This window comes from Artemia franciscana, unplaced genomic scaffold (assembly GCF_032884065.1).
Source record: "Artemia franciscana unplaced genomic scaffold, ASM3288406v1 PGA_scaffold_53, whole genome shotgun sequence".
Taxonomy (NCBI): domain Eukaryota; kingdom Metazoa; phylum Arthropoda; class Branchiopoda; order Anostraca; family Artemiidae; genus Artemia; species Artemia franciscana.
The window spans coordinates 203,609-225,880 of NW_027062694.1; the positions used below are offsets into that span (position 1 = coordinate 203,609).

At 36.3% G+C, this 22,272-nt stretch overlaps 1 protein-coding gene across 3 annotated transcripts in view; it reads left to right on the forward strand.

Moving 5' to 3' along the window:
• Positions 1 to 22,272, forward strand: part of LOC136041990 (germinal-center associated nuclear protein-like) — a 50,282-nt gene that overhangs the window by 22,171 nt on the left and 5,839 nt on the right. For 2 of the 3 annotated variants that reach the window (XM_065726813.1, XM_065726814.1), the window contains 2 exons: positions 6,600 to 6,740; positions 12,676 to 12,865. In XM_065726813.1, the coding sequence (XP_065582885.1) occupies positions 6,600 to 6,740; positions 12,676 to 12,865 (331 nt within the window). Of the gene's footprint in view, positions 1 to 6,599; positions 6,741 to 12,675; positions 12,866 to 19,601; positions 20,019 to 22,272 lie in introns of those variants that run through there. The other variant, XM_065726815.1, reaches the window with a different exon arrangement.

Consider the following 22,272-nt stretch of genomic DNA (forward strand, 5'->3'; position numbering starts at 1 on the left):
TCTAAAATTTGTCCCTATTGCAAGGCCTTGAAATTCAATGGTGAAACAATGGGAATGTGTTGCGCCTCAGGAAAAGTTAAACTTCCTCAATTGGCTGCACCACCAGAGCCATTGAAGACTTTCCTTACTGGAACTACGTCAGAATCTAAGCGTCTTTTGTCACAAATCTGAAAATACAACTCATGTTTCCAAATGACGTCGTTTGGAGCCCAAATCGAAAATCCAGATCAGTTTATGTCTACTTTCAAAGTAAAAGGGCAAATTTATCATAGAGCAGGGTCCCTTCTACCATTCTCAGGCTAGAATCATATATTTTTACAATTGTACTTCATCAGTGATAGAAATTCTGAATTGAATGCACGTTGCGAAATTTCTCCCAACGTTGGAAGGACAATCGTTCCCCATTTGCAACATCTTTTCCATGAAAATAATAATTTAGTGCGTCTGTTCAAAATAGCCATCGATTTGATGCCTACTGATACGCATAAAATTGTTATTTCCGCTGACAAAACGCCTCCTGGCCAACATGTGCGTAGATACAATGCTCCAACTATCGACGAAGTGGCAATCGTTATGGTCGGTGATCAGTTTTTACCTCGAGATATTATTCTTCATAAGCGAAACGCTCAGTTGTTAAGAATTGCTGAAACTCATCGATGCTACGATGCCCTACAATATCCTATCATTTTTTGGGATGGAGCCGACGGCTATCACTTTAATATTAAATTGATGAATCCAGCCACTAACAAAGAAATGAATAAGAAATGCAGTGCAATGCATTATTATTCCTATAGACTAATGATTCGGCAGGATGAAGAAAATTATATTTTAAAATGCCGTGAATTGTTTCACCAATTCGTCGTTGATATGTATGCTAAAATTGAATCAGAACGTTTGCTATATATCCGCCTGAATCAGACCAAGCTCCGCTCTGAACAATACATTCATTTGCGAGATGCAGTTATAAATGACGGTAATACCACAAACGTTGGAAGATTAACAATTTTACCTTCGTCATATGCTGGCAGTCCCCGTCATATGCATGAATATGCTCAAGATGCTATTGCGTATGTTCGTCTCTATGGTCTTCCAGATTTATTTATTACATTTACATGTAATCAATCTTGGGACGAGATACTGCAGCTTTTACTTCAAAGACAATCGGCGGTTCATAGGCATGACATTACGGCCCGTGTCTTCCGGCAAAAGTTGAAATCACTGATAAACTACATAGTAAAACTTGAAATGTTTGGGTCAGTGCGATGCTGGATGTACTCAGTGGAATGGCAAAAACCAGGTTTGCCACACGCACATATACCAATCTGGCTACATAAAAAAATTACTTCGAACGAAATTGGTGATGTGATTTCCGCTGAAATACCTGATAAAAATGTCGATAAGGGGTTACATGATATTATTGTAAAAAATATGATACATGGACCTTGCGGTGCACTGAACGAAAATTCAGCATGCATGGCCAAAGGAAGGTGCACAAAGCAATATCCTCGACTTTTAGTATCCAACACAATTACTGGCAATGATGGTTACCCACAATATAGAAGAAGATCTACTGAAGATGGCGGTAAAACAGCAATAATAAAGAAGCGTAACGGTACCACCATCGAAGTAGATAACCAGTGGGTTGTTCCACATTCCCCATTATTATCAAAAACATTTAATGCACACATAAACGTTGAATACTGTAACTCCGTAAAGGCAATCAAATACATATGTAAATACGTCAACAAAGGCAGTGACATGGAAGTTTTTGGCTTGCAGCCCGAAATCAAAGATTTCGACGAAATCGTACAATATCAGGCTGGAAGATACATAAGCAGTAATGAAGCTGTTTGGCGAATTCTTTCATTTCCGATACATGAACGTAGTCCAGCTGTTGTTCACTTAGCGGTACATTTGCAGAATGGTCAACGTGTTTATTTATCGGAAACCAACGTGCAACAAAGAGCCCTGAATCCACCGGATACAAAATTAACAGCTTTTTTTTCGCTATGCAAAAATTATTCTTTTGTAAAAAACTGCTGTATACTGAAGTGCCTTCGTATTACACATGGAATACTAAAAATAAAGTATTTGAACGTCGAAAACAGGGTAAGTCAGTCGACGGCCAACTTACCATCTTCAAAGATACCACGATAGGAAGACTCTACACCGTTCACCCCAATCAACATGAATGCTTCTTTCTACGCCTGCTTTTGGTGAATGTACCCGGTCCGACATCCTTTGAGTATTTGAGAACTGTAGACGGTACTATTCATGACACTTACCGTAGTGCATGCCAAGCTCTGAATTTATTGGAGAATGACCAACACTGGGATAACTGCATCAATGACGCGTGCGAAACGTCAACCCCAAGTCAAATTCGTGCATTGTTTGGCGTCATTTTAACAACTTGCTCTCCATCAGCTCCTATAGAGTTATGGGAAAAATATAAGTCAAAAATGTCCGAAGATATACTCCATCGAAAACAGTTATAGACGTCAGATATGACTTTTGATTTTACATCAGAAATTTATAACCACACTTTAGTTATTATAGAAGATTTGTGCGTACGTATGGCAAACAAACCTCTTCAGGATTTGGGAATGCCTTCACCTAACCGTATCGCTGCTGTTTCGACATGTGTAGAATTGGATCGTGAACAAAGTTACAGTACGAGTGATCTATTGTCGTATGTACAAAATAACATTTCCAAGTTAACGTCGGAACAAGAAGACATTTATGATACGATAATGCATTGTGTCGATAACAGCGTTGGAGAAATTTTCTTTTTGGATGGGCCAGGAGGTACTGGTAAAACGTTTGTGATAAAACTGATTCTGGCATCAATTCGATCAAAAAATGATATAGCGTTGGCAATTGCGTCGTTCGGAATAGCCGCAACATTGCTGCCTGGTGGAAGAACTGCTCATTCCGCTTTGAAATTGCCTCTGAATTTGCATTCTACAGAAACTCCCACGTGCAATATTTCCAAATCATCTGGGATGGGTAAAGTATTGCAGCAATGCAAACTTAATATTTGGGATGAGTGCACAATGGCACACAAAAAATCGCTCGAGGCTCTGGATCAATGCTTGAAAGATTTGAGAGGGAAGTCGAAACCCTTTGGCAGCACATTAATATTGCTTGCGGGAGATTTCAGGCAAACATTACCTATAATACCTAGATCAACTCCTGCAGACGAAATGAATGCTTGCCTGAAAAATTCTAATTTATGGGCACACGTAAAAATATTAAAATTAACTACAAATATGCGTGTCCGATTGCAAAACGATGACTCTGGTCAAACATTTTCAGATCAATTGCTGGCAATTGGAAACGGAAAGCTCCCAGTAGACTCAATTTCAGGACGTATACAACTACCTGCTGATTTCTGTAATTTAGTGACGTCCAAAAATGAATTGATTGAAAAAGTATTTCCGAATATTCTAAAAAATTATAAAAATAATAAATGGCTAAGTGAAAGAGCGATTCTCGCACCCAAAAATATAGACGTCCACGAAATCAACAATATTGTTTTGACCAAGATTCGAGACCAGGCAGTCCTTTACAAGTCAGTCGACACAGTTTTGGAACCAAATGAGGCGGTTAATTATCCATCTGAATTTTTAAATTCCGTGGATCTTTCAGGGTTTCCACCACACTTGCTCCAACTAAAAATAGGCGGACCAATAATACTGTTAAGGAATATCAACCCACCAAAGCTTTGCAATGGCACAAGACTCGCTGTAAAAAAAAAAAACAATGGAAAACGTAATAGAGGCCACAATCTTGACAGGGCCTTTTGAGGGTGAGACTGTTCTTATTCCTCGCATTCCCATGATTCCAACGGATCTGCCTTTTCAATTTAAAAGATTGCAATTCCCAATTCGATTAGCATTTGCAATCACCATTAACAAAGCTCAAGGTCAATCATTAGAAAAATGTGGTATAGATCTTAATACTGATTGTTTTTCCCATGGACAATTGTACGTTGCATGTTCGAGGGTCGGTAAACCTGACAATCTATTTATATGCAGCGACAATTGGACAGCGAAGAATGTTGTATATTCGCAAGTTTTACGCAGTTAATTTGTATTGTATCTATCTATCTATCTATCTATATAAAAACGAGTTGTGTGTATGCATGTTTGTTTGTTTGTAAAAAGAGCATTTGCATATGACGTCATTATTAGTACATATGGCTTTGTATATGCACAGACAATGGGAAAGCCAAGAATGTTGTATATTCGCAATTTTTACGTAGTTTAAATCCTGCAGACGAAATGAATGCTTGCCTGAAAAATTCTAATTTATGGGCACACGTAAAAATATTAAAATTAACTACAAATATGCATGTCCGATTGCAAAACGATGACTCTGGTCAAACATTTTCAGATCAATTGCTGGCAATTGGAAACGGAAAGCTCCCAGTAGTGGGAAAGCCAAGAATGTTGTATATTCGCAATTTTTACGTAGTTTGAAACACATATATAAATCTATCTATATTCACAGGTGGGACACAGGGACACAACTACAATGGCGCGTAACTAATATGGCGCGTAACGACTTACGCGCGCGGGAGGGGCTTGGGGGCGCGAAGCGCCCCACCAACTAGGTGTTGGGGTGGCGCGAAGCTCCACCCCCAACAGCTAGTATCCAATATTAGTCATATGTTTAACAAAATATTATTTAACAAAATTAATTTAACAAAATTTCTCCCTTGTTGACTCAAAAGGAAGCCTGAAAAAGAATATCGAATATTAGTCACATGCTTAAGAATAATTTTTATAAAAATAATTTATAACTTACTTACGTGAAATTGAAGTTTGTTTACATGAAATTGTTTTTCAACAAGGGAATCTGAAAAAGAGTATAGCCATATGCTCAAGAATAATTTTTTAAAATAATTTTTAACTTACTTACGTGAAACGGAAGTTTTTTTTTTCTTCTGTGTTGACTCAAAAGGGATCCTGAAGAAGATAAATATCAAGTATTAGTCATATGCTTAAGAACAATCTTTTTTTCAAATTGTTTATGGCTTGCTTACTTGAGAAATATTATTCATATTTTTTTTTATTTAAGAATTAACGACGCTTTTTGACTTCTATGGTCCCTGCGTCGGATTATTCATATGCTTAAACACAACAGCTCTTTTCAAATAATTTAAAATTTACTGATTTGAAATTGAAATTTCTTCCTCTTTGTCAACTCATAATTGAATCTTAAATAGAGAAGTATCAAAAATTAGTCGTATTTGGAAAATCTTTTTTTTAATATTCATTAGTTACTCACTTGAAACTGCAGTTTTTCCGTACATTTTATATTTTTCATGCTAAAAAGAGAGTCTTAATAAACAATGTGTTTAGTATTAATCAAATAATTCCAGGTTGTAGTCCTACTCTAAGCAAAATTAGTCAATACCAGGCGAGTAATTAGCTAAAACTACTTCTCTTATTCTAAGCATTAATTTTTTTTTCTATTTATTGGTTTACCTTTGAATATTCAATCCTTTAGCAAGCGTTTTGTATTTTGTTTTACTTGTATCTGACTAGTACCTTTATCTTCATGAACAGCAAAAAAAAACTAAAGTGACGCGAACGTTACTGCCACTTATAGCCTTTCTTTTAGTATGACGTCATCTTACCTTGTGACTGCATCATGTATTAAAGATTTGCTGTATTTAGTTTGTGATATTTCTCTTTGAAAATGACGTCATCCCATTTTTCGAACACATCATATCTAAAACGTGATTCATAATAGTTGTGCTCTCCGCTCTCCGCTCTCTTTTTCTTACTTAAGACGGAATTTTCTTCCGTAATGTTGACTCAAACAAGAAATTGAAAACAGAAATACACAGGAAATTAGTTTTGCTTTAATTTTTCTTTAAACAATGGAAACTTCTATGCTCGAAAAAGGTTCTTAACTCCATACTTACTAAAATCTAAAAAAATTCAATCAAATTTTTGACATATACCAAACAAAATTGTTTTTCTCAAATGATTTTTAACTTACCTACTCGAAATTAAGGTTTTATCCTCTGTGTTGATTCAAAGCACATCCAGGAAATAGTACTGATATAGTACTGTAGTGGTATTGAGTTAGATACTTTTCTGATTGACACAAATAATTCCCTAGACTATTCTTAAAACCTGATTTTTTTTTAATCTGGACTATTTGAAAATGAAGTTTCAAGTTAAAAAATATATATTTTTACAAGAATAATTACCAAGTGGCAACCCCGTCATAAAACCTATTGGTACTATTTCGTCATAAAACCTATTGATACTATTTCGAATCCTATTTGGGATGACTTTTAGGCCATTCCAAATAAATATATAAGCAGCAATAATCAATAAACAACTAATAACTATGTTCCAAATCCTTGTGAACTTGATGAAAAGATCTTTAATCACACATTTCCCACCTTTAAGAATTTCACTAACTTTAATTGGAGAACTGCTGAGCGTTTCGAAAATTTCTAGCCGCTTTTGCGCCCTACTAACTTCTACTAGCACTAACAACGGAGTTCAAAAACCTCTTTATGATAAATTTGTTACGTTTAAGTATTTTGTTTTATAATAATGGCAATTTTATTTTAGGGACGATCCTGGAGTAAAAACTGCTCACAGCATTAGCCTTGGTTGTCAAATAGGATTTGTCCATCAAGCATTCCAAAAACTAGGTTCTTTGTCGAATCTAGCAACTCTTACTCTGTGCCTCCATCTACCTCGACTAAGAAGGTATAGTAACCTTATCTTTTTAATAGCAAAGGCACGTTCTGATAGAAGTCAGATTATTCTTTGGTAGCAGGCTTCTATGTCCCTAATGGAAGAATATGTCTTTATGTGCGCGAATATTCTCTTTGGCCCGGTTTCGAATGAGACTGAAAAAATGTATTTCTCCGACTGGAAATTTATACTGATAAAAATAGGGATGGGAATGTGAAAAATGTTCTGATTTCAATTTCACCTTAAAGTACTGGTGCCTATGTAATTACCGCTGGTCCTTAGCCAATAGAGGTTTCTATCATGTCAACATCTTTTATCTACAAATAGTGTGACTGCTGAGCGATGCAATAGCCCCTCCGCCGAAAAAAAAATGTTCGTTTAAAGTTTAGAGGTGGTGCTTGTATTTTAAAACCTTGGTTTTACAAGATAATGTACGCCTCCTATTTATTATTCTTTCCACCTGACCACTTTGTGTGGAAGGTTTAGCCGTAGAACTTTGGAAGGTCACTTTTTCACTCGGAAATTTGTGGTTTAGCATATTTTTTTAAACCAGGAAGTATTTGGAAGGCAACCAATCCCTGTTACTTTATGCACAACGGCAGCCCTGTAAATACCCATGGTATTGGATCTAAATTTTAGAATAACCATCTTGTTCAAAATAGCAGCTTAGGTGGTGGGTCAATTCGAAACTTTCAGGGAGTGTTGGGGACGACTAAGTCATTTTACTTTCAATTCACTTTACATTTTGGTACAATAAGCCCTCACAAGACTAGAATTTACTCAAATTGGAATAGTGGTGTTGATGAAAAGTCACTGTATACCCGGGTTAACAAAATGCTGTATCTACAATGTGAGAACAGAAACGGGTCAGGGTTCAAATTAGTACTTTATAGATATGTTGGAGGGTCAATCCAACGTCAAACGTTGACTGGGGGGAGGGTATAGAGGTAAATCGAAAGATACTGTTTATCCGGGTTATAAAAAAAAATATGCCTGCAATATCTCGGAAACTGTTTGAAAGATGGAGTTGGAACTTTCAAGTAGTATTGGAAACTACAAATTTTATGTTCAGAATGGAAAGGTGGTAAAGTTGTTTTCTTTCATGTCCCTCTAAACATGTCTGTACTATAAGCCCCCTATGGGAGTTAATTTGTTCGCAGTTAAGTAGCGATGCAAGGTCCAAGACTGTGAAATAGCCTATCTGTAATATCTTGGGGACGGCTTTGAGAATCAAGTGGAAACCTTCTGGGGATGGCCGGGCAAAATGACCCCAAATTTTGAACTGGGAGGAAGGCAAATTTTTTTCCCCTCCCAACTACCCCAAAGAGAGCAGATTCATTCAGGTTATGTCAATCAATACAATACGTTTGTCTCCAGTCTGCCTGACGTTTTTGCATTCCAAGTCCTTTTGGGGCTTAGAATCTAGTCACGGTGAAGTAGCAAGGTTTAAAAAAAAAAAAAGAGTGCTACAACGTTATCAAAATAATATGTCTGCAGTATATTGGAAAGGGTGGATGGGGATTAGTATTATAAAACAAACAAAAATCCCATTTATACACCGATTGTGGCAGAGGAAAGTGTCAATATAAGCAATTAATTCAGTTTTTCTGAAGTTACAGTCAGTGCGGGAATGTTTGTTTTATAATGTGAGTTTTGTTTCTTATTTATTTTATTGTTTATATTTTTTTGTGTTGGTTTAGTTGTCGTGGCATTTTTATAATGTCTTAAAAAAGGTCTTAAATTGTTGGTGTGTAATTTTCTCTTTTTTTTCCGCTGAGAAAGGCTCCCGGACGTGGGGCCGAAATATTTGGAGTATTTTTATTTTTGTTAGCTAAAGTGTAGTTTATATTTTATTTTGTTCACTGCTTTATAAAAATTAAACCCGTTTTTTCTTCAATTATTTTTTCGTAAATGGAAAAGCAGTGTGGTCTAAGAAAGTATGTAGTTGAACCTTTAAGTGGCTGTTTAAGGGGCTACTTGTATCTGGAATTTTTACTTGGGACAGGGGCGAGTAAGTCTACTTACTTGAACAACCTATGCGACCCACAGTCAAGCAACAATGTAAATCAAAAGACAATGTGCTTGTTGAGCTTACCAGATAGTGTATGATCTGCAATATCCTGAAAATGGTTTGGGAAGTCGATTTCAAGTTTTCGGAAAGTGTTAGGTAGACTAAAAGGACTGTACGCTTTTAATTGGAGGAAGAGGATAGAGGGGTGTGTGCTAAATTTTCTATGCTCTGATCCTTGTAGGTTTTTTTGCGCTGTGAGCCCTTTTTGAGTTTCGAACATATGCACGGTAAACTTGCCCGGTAATTCGAAAGAGACTATGCGAGCCCAGTTTGTCAAAGTGACATATCTGCGATTTCTTGCAAATGGGTCGGAGCATTGATTTGTGACTTTCTGTCAGTGTTGGGATGTGATAAAGGCACTTCAATTTTTATTTGTTGGTGGCATGAGGGGGGGGGGCAGGAATCATGTTTTATACCCGGGTTACCGATCTGCATAAAAGTGTTTCCTCTATGAATCCAACTTTTTTCACGGTTGAGTAGTAAGTCAAATTGAAATGCACAATGTGTAACCATACTATCAAAATAGTTTGTTTTGTTAATCTTGAGAGTTGCTTGTTGGATCCAGTTGTACCTTTCCTGTAGTATTGGAGAAAGGTGAAGCTCCTGGAGTTTTACTTTTTTTTAAAGGGAGGGATGAGAGGTCAAAATTATTTCGGTCACAAAAATATTGGCTCGCCTGAAAGGTGGCCAAATTTTTTTTTTTTTGTAACAGCTTGAAACTTTGGTTTCTTAATTTCCTGGGTTGAGGTGAATCCTAACACCATATAAAAACCTAGAAATACAATTTCATTTCGCTAAAAAACGGATAAAGACTTTTTTACGATCGGCCAGGATTTGTAATATTTTTCTTGAGCCCAGGCCAAAATGAGTTACTAGACTTCGAATATTTGTCGTCATCCCAGGTGAAAGAACCGACAGATTCATTATGCACCATGGCCATGAATTCCGTGTTTCTAATACTATTACTAATAAGAATTTACTGCAATATCAAGCCACCCGAAACCAACTGAGCTACGCATCCTCCTCCTCTATCCCAATCTATTCAAAGGCTCCCTCATTGTACGTTCCAGCAAGTTTCAGTTTCCATTCTTTCTTATGATCTCCACCTACCCCATTCGAGAACAACCTACTTGTCGTTTAGCCCTAGATGGTGGGCTGAAAAGAACGATCTCTAGCAGCCTGATTCCCATCATTGGTAGATCGTGTCCTAGCCACCTAAAAATGTCTCTCATTATAACCTTAGAAGGTTAGATAGAACCACATTTTTCGTAAAGCTTACTGTTTGAAATACGGTCAATCAGACTGGTACCCAGAAGAATCCGTAAACAATTCCCCTGGAAAGCATCAAATAAATCCTCCTCCGTCAGAGTGCCTTCCTCCGTCAGAAATTCTCTTCATAGTGTCTACATTTTAGAACCACACTTGACCACTGTCATCACTGTAGTTTCTAACATTCTAATTTTTGGTCGTAGACTCTTCTTCTTTTTCTTCTTAAACTTTTTTTTAAAATTATATTCGTAAGTTCTTGTTTCAGGCAGACCCCTCTACAGAAAAAGCTTAACGTATTTTGGTTGTGTGGCACCCAAAAAGGGACTCACCAATTATTTCATCTCTGATAGGCTTAAAACTTACAGGGCCTGGGAGATCTCACTGAAGACAAAATATCTTAAAATTTAGTCAAAGAATTTTTTGACTCATGATACTTAGCCAAAAAAGCAATATTTTTCCCTGGTTAAGTTAAAGTCAGAGGGTATGTAGACTGGATCAGGGGAAAGTTCCTTGAATCAAAAGGAGAAAGGGGATGCTCAAAAGAAAATGGAGATATTGGCTGCATCAATGTGTGACGCAACAATATCTAAAAATCCCCTATTGGCTTGATATCTACGGGATATAGAAATGGTCAAAGGGACCTAAAAAACGAAAAAAATCTGGTCATCGACGAAAAAATTATCAACGCCATCTATTGGTACCTTACACAATGCTAAATCTGTTTTTATTGCCTTGGCAGTGCTGTTGGATATGAGGCTTGTTTTATAGTCATTTTAGTATTGGAATTTGGTATTTGTTTTACGATTGTGAAAAATCTGTGTTGATAATATTATAAAAAATAAACTGGGTTGTGTTACTTGAAAATTTGACACATCAAAATGGGCTAGACATAGTTTTTTTCTGATCTCCCTGAAACTTTCAGGGTGAGTTGACAGAACCAATTGAACTTTAACAAAGGCAAAAAAGAGAAAGTAGATAGCGAAACTGAACTTTTTTTTTAATAAATGACCATGACATTCATTTATTCAGACAAGAATGATTGATTAAAACACACATATATCAAACGTTGTATACAGGATGGAGATCAGGATGGTTACGGCCCTGTAAAATACTAAGAATTCGGAATATTTTAGTCTTTATGGTTGAAAAGCCCCTCTGTATTCACCTCAAATTATATGGTAAAATAGTATTGAAACCATATCAGACAAAATCATTGCTGGTTCAACATCTGAACTGAATATTCGAATCTAGTTCAAAAGTGTTAGTTTTACAGTTCAAAAGTTTTGTCCTTAAGAAAAACACTAAAAAACTATATAGTCATTCCTACGAATAGGCTGTAACAATAAAAATGTGTCAATAAAAAGCGAAAAGGAAATAATGTAACTTACTTTTCCAAGAAAAGTAAAGAGTCACATTTAAACCTGAAACGAGCAGAAATAAATTCATGTAATAATCCAAACTTAAAACAGAGAGAATTTGCTATGAATGAATAAATAAAACCTAAAATGAACAGAAACTACCGCAAAGAAGACTGGGACTACCGTCCCTTAAACCTTCTAAAGGCTAACCTGCCATTTGCGCTTTACTGGAAACGTTTTATATTTTGGCCTGTCTGTTTTATTTGTCGTAACATTGAAAATAAAATAAAATCACAATGCTTATTAACGTTTACAAATAAGTGCTATCATAAATAAAAATGGGACTGTGCTACTTCCTTCTCTTGGACCTTTGAAACCCAACTGACATGCATTTGGAACACATATAAGGAATTGTGTAGAGAATGCAAATAACAAAAAAGCTATTCTCAAGTCACTTCCTCAGAAAGAACCCACCCAAAACATTTTGTTTTTTGAAGAGTTGCTAGGAGTTTGAAACTGTTTTCTCAATTTCCAAGGAGCTGCCAAATAGTTATATTGACTGTCTTATATAGACTACTTTACTATTGATTTTATTGTCAGAGGTCTATCATAATTAACTCTATTCTATTAAGTAATATTAACTATTAGTTTATCAATCAGATAATTTGTTGTGTTGGATTTTATTTAATTAGTTAATTACTAATTAAACTTTAACTATTGTTAATTTTTATTAACGGAATCTAGTCGGTTCTAGGAATTTTCTTGCCAGGTATGCCGTTAATCAGTTTATTCTATTTCAGTAACAGATTCTATTTTCTAGAATTAATTTAGAATTAATTTTCTTAGAATTAATTAATTTCTAGAAGTAATTCCTATTGACTGAATTACTAATTTTAGCCGTTAAATGTTACTACTACTGCTACTACTACTAACAATTTTTCTGCAGTACCATGACGCTTAAGGCTAACACAGCTGCATACGCTTTCCCTCGCCCAAACCTATTAGAGGCTTCATTCTTTACCTCCTCCAAAGAAGTTTCAGTTTCCTTTAAATCTTTTCTATGACTTTTTCATATGCCATTCAGGGACAAACTGCTCTCTGATTGACCATAGATGGAAGGCCGAAAAGAACACTATTTGGCAGTTAGTTAAGTTACTAGTTGACTTTTGTTAACCAGTTTTAATCTAATCTATTGATTAAGTTGTCAGGTCTCCAATTGTTTAGTCTAATCTCCTGCATTGCTTTTCAGAATCAGTTTGCTCATATTTGATAAAGGTTGTCGCTCAAAGAATCTCAGCTACTCGGTTGACGACTGGAAACAACTCTGTTTGTATAACTCAGCCAAAGAAGTAACCGCAGATTGTTTCCTGTTGAACTTAGCTGTTGATCGTGAAGGTATTCAGTTTAGAGGTCAAGCCAGTCGCGAGAAAATTCCAAAGGTATGAAAAGATTGGTGTGGCGACTCATCCTAGCATTTGATGAGCCTTGTAGTTTGTATGGCTTTTCATTTAAATGAAGTTGCAAAAATTAAAATTGTATTAAATTGTATTTATTTTAAATTTATTTATTGATACCAAAAACCTAGTCGTATCACCAGTCATGTATTAAGTGATTAATGATTTAATGGAAATGGGATTTTCAAAGAAGGTTTGAAGGTCGCTATAGTAATTTGATTGGATAAAGGAGGTAAGATTTCTGACCCTTGAAACAAAAGGTCCATCTCAATTCTCCTTTCTTTCCAGAAATAACTGAAAAAGTAATTGAATCTAGACTAGTTGAATACTCACTACTACTACTAACAATTCACTGCAGCACCTAGCCGCCTGAGGCCAACACAGCTACGCATGCTCCTCCATTTTAACCTATTCTAAGCCTGCCTCTTTACACCCTCCTAGGAAGTTCCCATGTCCCTTAGATTTTTCTTTACGGCATCCTTCTACCCACTGCGGACGACCTGCTTTCCGTTTAGCCCCAGGCGGTTGGCCAAGAAGGATAGACGTTGGCAATCTGTAAGCCTTTATCTGCAGAACTATCCGCAGAATCTATTGACATGGTAAATGACAAGGTTCATTCTTATACTTGACCTCAAACTTGATTAGGAGAAATAAGGAAAACAGTTCTTACAATTTGTCTCTTTTTTTAGCATAGAAAATATATTGCCTGTTCAGGGAATATATACCTGAGAGTGCTAAGAACACAAGAATACTGATTTAGCTTATCGAAAACAGAAATAGGGGGTCCAAACTCTCGTTGCTGAAATCTCTGAGGAAAAACTAATGAAGTTCCCAAGTTCGCAGTAAATAATGAACAATCAAGGTTGAAGAGAAACCAATACTTCTTTCCGGGAATATTACCAGCTTTAAAGATTTCCCGTCTTCCAGGAGAAACATCTTTCATCAATAGTCGACCAGTCATTCAAGGAGCAGAAGCCCCGAGTGCTTGAAATCAAGCTTTTTATGTGTAATACCTAAACTCCTGTAATGAACTCCGACCGACCTCTACTACCCCTAACTTGGTAAAAGTAGCTGTAACGTTTATACTTTGGTTGGTTAAAAGGGTCTAGCAATATTTATTACTTAGCTCAGCTTTGTCATGTTGTTACTCAGTGGTTAAACAGAGGAAATAGCCTCGTTGACTTACTTCTAGTCGCCTACCAGAAAGTTTTGCTATAATCCTCTATGAAGCAGTATATAGTGTAAAAATCATGGGTGCCAGAAAGCATATACTACTTTTGTTAATTGTTTTTCTACTAAGTCACCACCTCAGTGTATTCTCTCTGTTCCTGGGTGAAACTGATTCGGAGTGAGCTGAGCTGACATGCGCCGTACCACAGGATACGAAGCTAGCAGCCATCTTGATTTTAGCAGTAATTGATAACGTTCTCCAATAATTTTAGAAAGATTCAAATAAGTGAGTGCCGTTTTCTGCTTCTGAAAGACATCGCAGAGATATCTGAAGTACGTCCCCAATTCAAAACCAGGCAATCTTTCTCCAAAAATATTGGAGCATTGGCCTCAAAACTAACGAAAAGAATACCAGTGATGACATTTAATCTGCTGAATCGAAATCCCCTGTGCCTTGAACAGTGGCACCAAACCCCCTCTATTTCTGTCATGTTGGAGGTTATTTTTAATGATTACTGTTCTTTTGACGCGTATGCTATTGGTCTAGTGAAGAAGGGTAATTATGCAGTGCGGTCATTTATTAGTTTCTAACGTTTGGCTTTCCCTCAATTTCAGTTGAAAACGGTTTGCGTCACGTACACCCTATTCTGGGGTATGCGTGCCCTTAGTGGGCCCACAGGTGCACAATATAGACCATCTGGACGAAGACCTGGATATTATTCAAAAACGGACAATCATTATTACGCTGAACCAGAAGTATACCACCCCATATGTAATCAGAAGAAAGTCTCAATCATATGTAATAAGAGTTTCCAATTAGTGTTCAAATCCGAGGAGTCTGTCCTTTCCTCTGAAAGACATCATTGACTATTCCCTCTACCTGCACCAGTCTGTGCTAACAAATAGATATCATTGTAAAGCATACGTAATGGGTTGCAAACACCTTTCTTTCAGTCACTTAGAAGAAGAGGGGCTTCAGGCTCGTATTGTTCCCTCAAGTGTTGTACTTCTTTTCAATTTTCCCATAATTTCTCATATGCTCATATAAATAGTATGTTTATTGCTGCTCCTTTGTTTTATTCACAATTTTTTATTTTTTCATAAGAAAATAAAAATAATTTTTTTTTAATTTTTATTACACATTGTTTTATTTATTGACCCCAAAAAACCTGTTTGTGTATTTGCGTCGATCAGACATTCGTTGTACAAAAGTTGGATTTTTGGCCACTTCATGTAGACTAGACTCTGAAGAACGTTTCTGGTCTAGGTGATCGATGATTCGCCTCCAAGGAGGAGGGTAGCTTTAGCAAAGGATGGGGATATGATAAAAAAAACAGGTCAACAGTTTTTTTAGCCATTCTACAATTAATGTTTTGTACCAAATTTAAGTTCCTTCTGAATTTCAGTTTGCCGTCCTTTTCAGGAACAGAACTTTTAAGGATTATAAAAGAATTTCGAAAATTATATTTGGAGCACCAAATCGATGAATTTGGGAAAATTTTTTAATTGAAACATAGAGCTTGATTTTAGATGTTGAGATGTTCTCTGATATTCTGAGGTTCGGCGTCTTTTGAAAACGCTTGTTTTAATCTTTAGTAGTCATTATAAGATTGTAAAGCACCTCGTTTTTTCCATTTTTTTTTTTTTGGAGAAGAAGAGACTGGGGGGTCTAAATGTGACCCATCTCCCTGGGTTAAATCATGAAGGTGTACGTTACAGATAAGCTCTACATTAGGTGGCTGCATATGCACTATTACCTTGCAGTATAAAATCAATATAAAAGCAAAACAGTTAAAATTGAATTTTAAACAGAAATTTCGAATTGTTATGGTAATTAAATCAATAAAAAAATGAATTGTCCGAATGGAAGGAAACAGAGACGTATGCTTAAAAGAACAAAAGTTATGCCTCATATGAATGGAGCTGCCGCTCGTTTTTACGCTGAACTTCCGGACAATTTAAAACTCCGTAGTGTTTTCTTCCGATTCTTATCTTCTACGTTCCTCTTCATGGGCTCGTAATTCTTGTCTTATGAAAAACTATAATATTGCCGATCCAATTATGTATGTGGGAAGACAGTTGTCTGTTTACCATAACTGGTTATAGGAGCTAATCTATCCATATCCTTCAACACTGATCCAGTAGCTCTATATAATTTTTATTTCTTCCTTTTTTTCTTTGAAGTTATTGTATTGTCTGCTAATGCCTTTGTTTTCGTTAGTATTTATTGTTATGAGTAATGCAAAGTTTTTTTCTTTATTTCTATGCTATGTTTTCATTTTTTTTTTATTATATGGTCTTTTCATAAATATCCAGGGTTTTCTTCAGTTTCATGGGAGCTTTCCGACCTTTCAACTCCGTCTGTTTGTGTTCAAGTTTATTTTTTGTGTAATAATACAGCAATAATCATAATCATCTCTAAAAATATAACGTACACCAATATTTTTTTTTGGGAGGGGGGGGGGGGGTATTCAGAAATTCTGAGTCATAATTTTCATTTTTTGCTTGGGAAATTTTCGTACAAATGATGCTCTTTGGGGATTAGGCAATTAAAAAAAGATCCACTAACCCCCCCCCCCAATAGTTGTTGCTCAACAATGAAGTCCTGTGCATGATTTAGTGAGGCCTCGCATAAGACAGCTTATTCAAATGAGGCTTTAAATCAGCCGTTTACAATAACCATTACTTTTATATAGACTGCCTTTAATTTTATGGATGAATTGTATAACTTGTAGTAATGTGGTCTCTGTAACTGTGAGTCAATATAGATCGTTTGTGATAGCTTTAAACTGGATTAGCATCTCATATATTAACTTAATGAATATTCAGTGGATAGAAGTGTGGTAAAAAGTTAACTTTTTTTTATTATTGTTCAATATTCAAAAACGAAAAAAAAACGAAATTGCAACTTTTCATATGCGTGAGCTATTTCGTTGCTTAAAAAGAGCTGACGAATCAGCGTCTCAGAGCAGTACTCGTTGACAAGATACTTTTGTCTGTATTTGACAACGATGTATGCGTTGACTTCTTGAAAATTTCACCGGTGGTCTGCTCCCTCCATCGGCTCGTACAGTCAAGAGACACGTCTTTCAAGAGAAGAAAAAGAAACTTGTGAATTTGAAAGCGGATTTGAAAGAGGCCAAAAAGGTCTCGTTGACCTTTGATAGTTGGTTATATAAAGGAGGGGGCTATCTGGCAGTAACTGTGTATCTCAAGCAAATAAGTGGATAATTGGCCGTTCAGAGTTGCATATTGCGCTTCAAGCCCTTGAAAGTTTGACACACAGCTGAAAATATACTCGCAGCTATCAGATTGGCGATGAAAAAACGTGCAATTGAAGACAAAGTATTTTTTGTAGTATCTGAAACTAGTTTAAATGTTGTTACAGCCCGCTGCCCTAGGGGGATTGGAAAGACCCCCGCTTAATGTTCGAGATGTTAAGATAAAAGAACTGGAACTCTCCGAGCAGGAATGGTTGATTCTTCAGAGCACATCTAGTTGTTTGTGCAACTAGAGGGAGCTAAAATTGCCAGTAGATCTACCTACACAACATCGAGCAAAACTTACATGCTTGTGAAAGGGCTGGTAAGGTTCTGCGAGGTGAGATTGACAAACTAGTTAGGAGATTACCTCAAGGATCACCTCTTATTCCTGTGGAAGAAGTACTTCGCTCACAACCGTAAATTCAAATCGGAGCTTCACCAACGTGTAGCTTGCTTGGATCCATTTGCCTATGACTGAGTTTGATACAGAGAGTGGCGGGCAAACAGGCACTCACCAGTTGACTTAGCAGCTCGTGTGAGCTCGCTTCCTTAGGTGGCAATAGAAATAAGAAAGAACCAGAGAGTCAGAGAGAAGTTGATGACTATTTTTCTAAGTTTTTTAATACAATAGGATTAAGGTCCTCTGTCCAAAGATCAGATACTACAGCAGGTCGGAACACAGAAAATATAGTCAAAGTCCATTAAGAGAGTTCTCATTTGTCATAGAATATGCATGTCCTTTGTTCGCTGGAGCACCAAAAAGTCTTATCAATCCACTTTATTGAATTCAAAATTGAGCAGTTCGTGCTGCAATCTCTGGTAGCACGAAAGCTAAAATCCCATCGTTGATCCAGGAACGCCACGACGTGGCATCCATGCTGGTTTTCTACAAGTACATTTATAACCCTCCATCAACGGAGCTATCGAAGCTCACTCCTGAGAGAGCCAAGCCCTCGCGACCAACTTGCCGAAATACAGCTCTTCAGGTCTACCTTTAGCAGGATTCTCCCCGCCAAGTATATCTGAAAGCGAGTTTCGCCCGGCGATCGGTCGCCCATGGAATATATTGCCGGCAGAGGTAATCTTAGAATATCCTTCCCTTGACGCGTTCAAGAGAAGGTATAAAAAATGCCTCAGTGTTAGAAAATGAGGTAATTACCAGGACTAGCAGCATATCATTACCTGTGATGGAGCCGCGAAGCCTGTATTAAAAAAAAGCCTATCTACGAATCACTTGAAACTACGCTACTGATCTCAATTTACAAAAAGGGCACGAATTGTAAGCAAACTTTTTCGAAAGAGTCCTCAATCGTCTTTCTACGACCATCCAATGACCTGTGGGCCTTTGGAGGGAAAAAGAAGAAGCAGAAGATAAAGGTAAAGGAGATACATCAGTGCTATCTATGGTAAATACGATCTTCTTTAGTTTTTAGGATGGGGACTATATTCCTCCGGTTAGGTGTTTTCGATCATGGCAATTTCTATGATGTAATTTTCGTTTCGATCCAACGCCATTTTAGAGAGGTTTCGGGCTTTTTCTCGAAAGTAAGAAAGTTTGTTTTCGTTATCAAGATTGACCTGTTTCTGTTTTTTTTGGAAAAACAGAAAGCAGCTGTTTTTATAAAAAGAAACAGCTGATTTAACAGCTGTTTCTTGTTTTCCCTTATATTCCTCTTTTTTAGGATGCCACATTCTGTCATCTATACTGGTCAATATTATAATCCTGTTTCAAGCAGAAACAGGTCACCTAATTTTGTCGGACCTGTTTCTGTTCTGTTTTTGGGTCATCTGTTTTTATCCGTTTCTGTTGTTCTAAAAACAGAAACAGTGCTGAGGCTTAGATATGATGAATATGATGGTGCAATTTTTGTCAAGGTTGCTTCCCTTTTCTCGGAGTGTTTTACCTCTTTTTGTAAAATTATGCAAATTCCTTATGATTATAACTTTTCGTGGTAACTGCAAACTTAATGAATTCGGGATCGGGATCAAATATAAGTTATTTTGGTGTATGCGTCGTAGTCACAACTCCTTATATTAGTGCTTGGCTACTATTGGGATGAATCGGTCTTTACTCATTCAAGACAATTTTCCTTTAACATCAAAAAGATTTCACACTTCCCTTTTACAGTATTTTATTCGTCACTTTTACCATTGATTTCATTACTCGATATTTTCTATCGATATTATCTTATTGTGTTGACCTAGAAATAGTAATTGTTAATATTGATTTTTGTTGTAGCTGTTTTTTGTAGCTACTTCCATTATTGAAGTATGTGTTTTCATTTTAGTTACTCATGTTTATGTGATTATGTGTTCATCATTTTTATACTCTTGGTTTATGTGATGATTTGGAAGATGCTCTCCCAGCCTTTTGATGACACAGATACTTTTGAGCTTGAACAGCGTTGAGTTTTTTGGTGCTTGGTCTGCTGAACTGAATAAAGAGTACTGGTGAACTGCTTGAATATCACTCCTAGTTTGGTGCATTCTCCCTATATCCCCAGCCCTTCGACACCTCATTAGTGTTGCAGTTTCAGTGGCTGGTTAAGGTTTGCAAAGACTGGCGGACTGCACTAAGTTTTTGCATTAGTCTTTAAAAAAAAGAAAGAAGTTGAAACCCTATAATTTTTTCACCTTTAACTGGAAAGAAGGAGTATTCAATTTGTTGCCGTCAAAGTATTATTAGTAGTACAGGTTTTGACTGACGTATGTATACATTTCTTTTCAGAGGTTGGCTTAATGCATAGCTTATCCGGAAATATTGAATCTATAATCCCCTAAAAAAATTGCTTCATTCAGACTTGATCATTGCTCCAGTTTTAAGTGATAGGTTCTGCTTTGCAAATACTGCAATTGAGGTGCGTAACTATACCTCCTAACTTTGTTGTTATACAATAGAGGTTGCAAATGCCTCATCTGGATACAAAAATGACTTTTCTTTATAGAATTAGTTATAAAAGGGATTCTATTCTTTGTCTTGAAACAATATAATCGCTTTTCCTTTGAATTTGCAAAAGGGAATAATTGAGCTTGAATATGGAAAACTGACTTCCTGGGGTTAAATGCTTAAATAATTCTATTGTTGATATTCAATTTTTCCTCCTCACCAAAATTTTTTGTACCAATGAGTGCGAGGAAAGCTGCTTATGACATACGTGTTCGTAAGTGACTGAAATCGCTAGTACTAAATAGTGCCTCATAATAGGCGAGGCTTTTGATTAATTTCTGGCCTAAGGATTTGAAAAATCAGGCTCTGTCAACACAATTCAGAGTTTCATCTCCTCCTATTTCTTTCCATTTGTGTAAAATTTGAATGTCTAAGCCCAGAGAGGAGAAGAAAATCTACGGGTTTTGAAATCAATTGTCTTTGTCGTATTGCTTTCGTTGGACGTGTTCATCAAATGTAACCAAAGAATCACCTTTTAAAAAGGTTAAGTACAAGATCCGCATGCGTAGTGTCGCTCACACAAGAGGTATCAAGGAAAAATTTTCAAACACCTCATCGAAGGTTCGAGCTCCCGAGCAGAAGGATTTTTAATTAAACGAGCTGATGAAGTCTGGCTTTTGGTTATTATTTTTGCAATTAACAAGACACTGTATAAACCAAAGAACTTTACTACCTCTTACACCAAAATGAGAAAATTTAGAGAAGAACAGTGTGTTAACAAATCAAAAGTTTTTCGAACATACAAAACAAAGCAGCAGGAACCAAATGATAGTCTAGTGCAGAATGAGTATAAATAGAAATGTAGGAATGTATGAATTCGTGATTCAGATAAGCCAGAAGCTGGCTTATAAGACAGACTAGTAGAAATTATACTGGCTAGTTGCGAATAACGAGCGAAAAAGCAATTCATTTAAAAATTGACCATACTTAAACTATAATTTTTTTTTATAAACAAGAGTTAATAATGGCTTTTCGAAAATACTGTCATGACGATTAAATTAAGGGAAAAATTCTTCATTAAAGTCATGAGCGTGATAATTTGAATTTTTGATGTTGTTCGTAGAAGAGAGTAAATGTCAACGTCTTTGTAGCCTCCCCCTTCTCCTATTTGTAGTTTTCATATTTAGCTTATAGTTGAAGAGTAGCCTAATATTAATTAGATTTTTTTATTCTTTTTTTTTATTTCGTTATTTTGCTTCCCCCAAACTTGTCTTATTTGAAGACTAAATACGGAATCAGATAGCATTTCTTTTTATCGACAACTGTTTTCCAATTTTCTTTCTCCGCTTTCTCATCTTATCGTGTATTTTCCTGATGTTTTGCCGCTGCGAAGTGGTTGCAAGACTCTCTTCATAAGACTGTGGGTATGGATGGCAACTAGTGTGTGGTAACGAACTAAATTTGATATATGCTCTGTACATGCCCTGTACATATTATCCTCTTTTTATTCAGTATAAAAAAATTGCAATCTGTCACTGTTTCAAATCAATTCTTCAAACGATTTGTTCTTTAAAAAATTTCGTCTTGGCCATTGCCAAATTATGGTGGTGTCATTAATGCAGATGATCATTCAATTTATTTCTCTAATGACATCGAAATCACTGATTCCCACATGTACAAACCCAACGCATGTTTACCTCACTAGTGCAACTCTTATCGACAACCTATTTTAACGACACCAGGTACGTCTTCACAAGTTGGTCTATCAGATTTTTCTGATCACTTTTTTTTAAATTTCTGATGGGAAATACCAGCTTCAGACAGGCAAAGCACCAGAAACAACACACCGGATTATCAATAAAAAAAAATGGGACTGTTGAAAGGATAAATTGGATATTATTGATTGGTCTCGTGTATTGGATGCTGAAGAAGTAAACTCTGCAACGGCTTATTTCTTCGAAGAATTTAACGCTGCTTTTGTTGAGTCATGCCCCAGACTAAAAAAAAACGAAAAGGGAAATATAATCCACCCATTCAACCATGGATATTGCCTTCCCTTTTAACCTCAATAA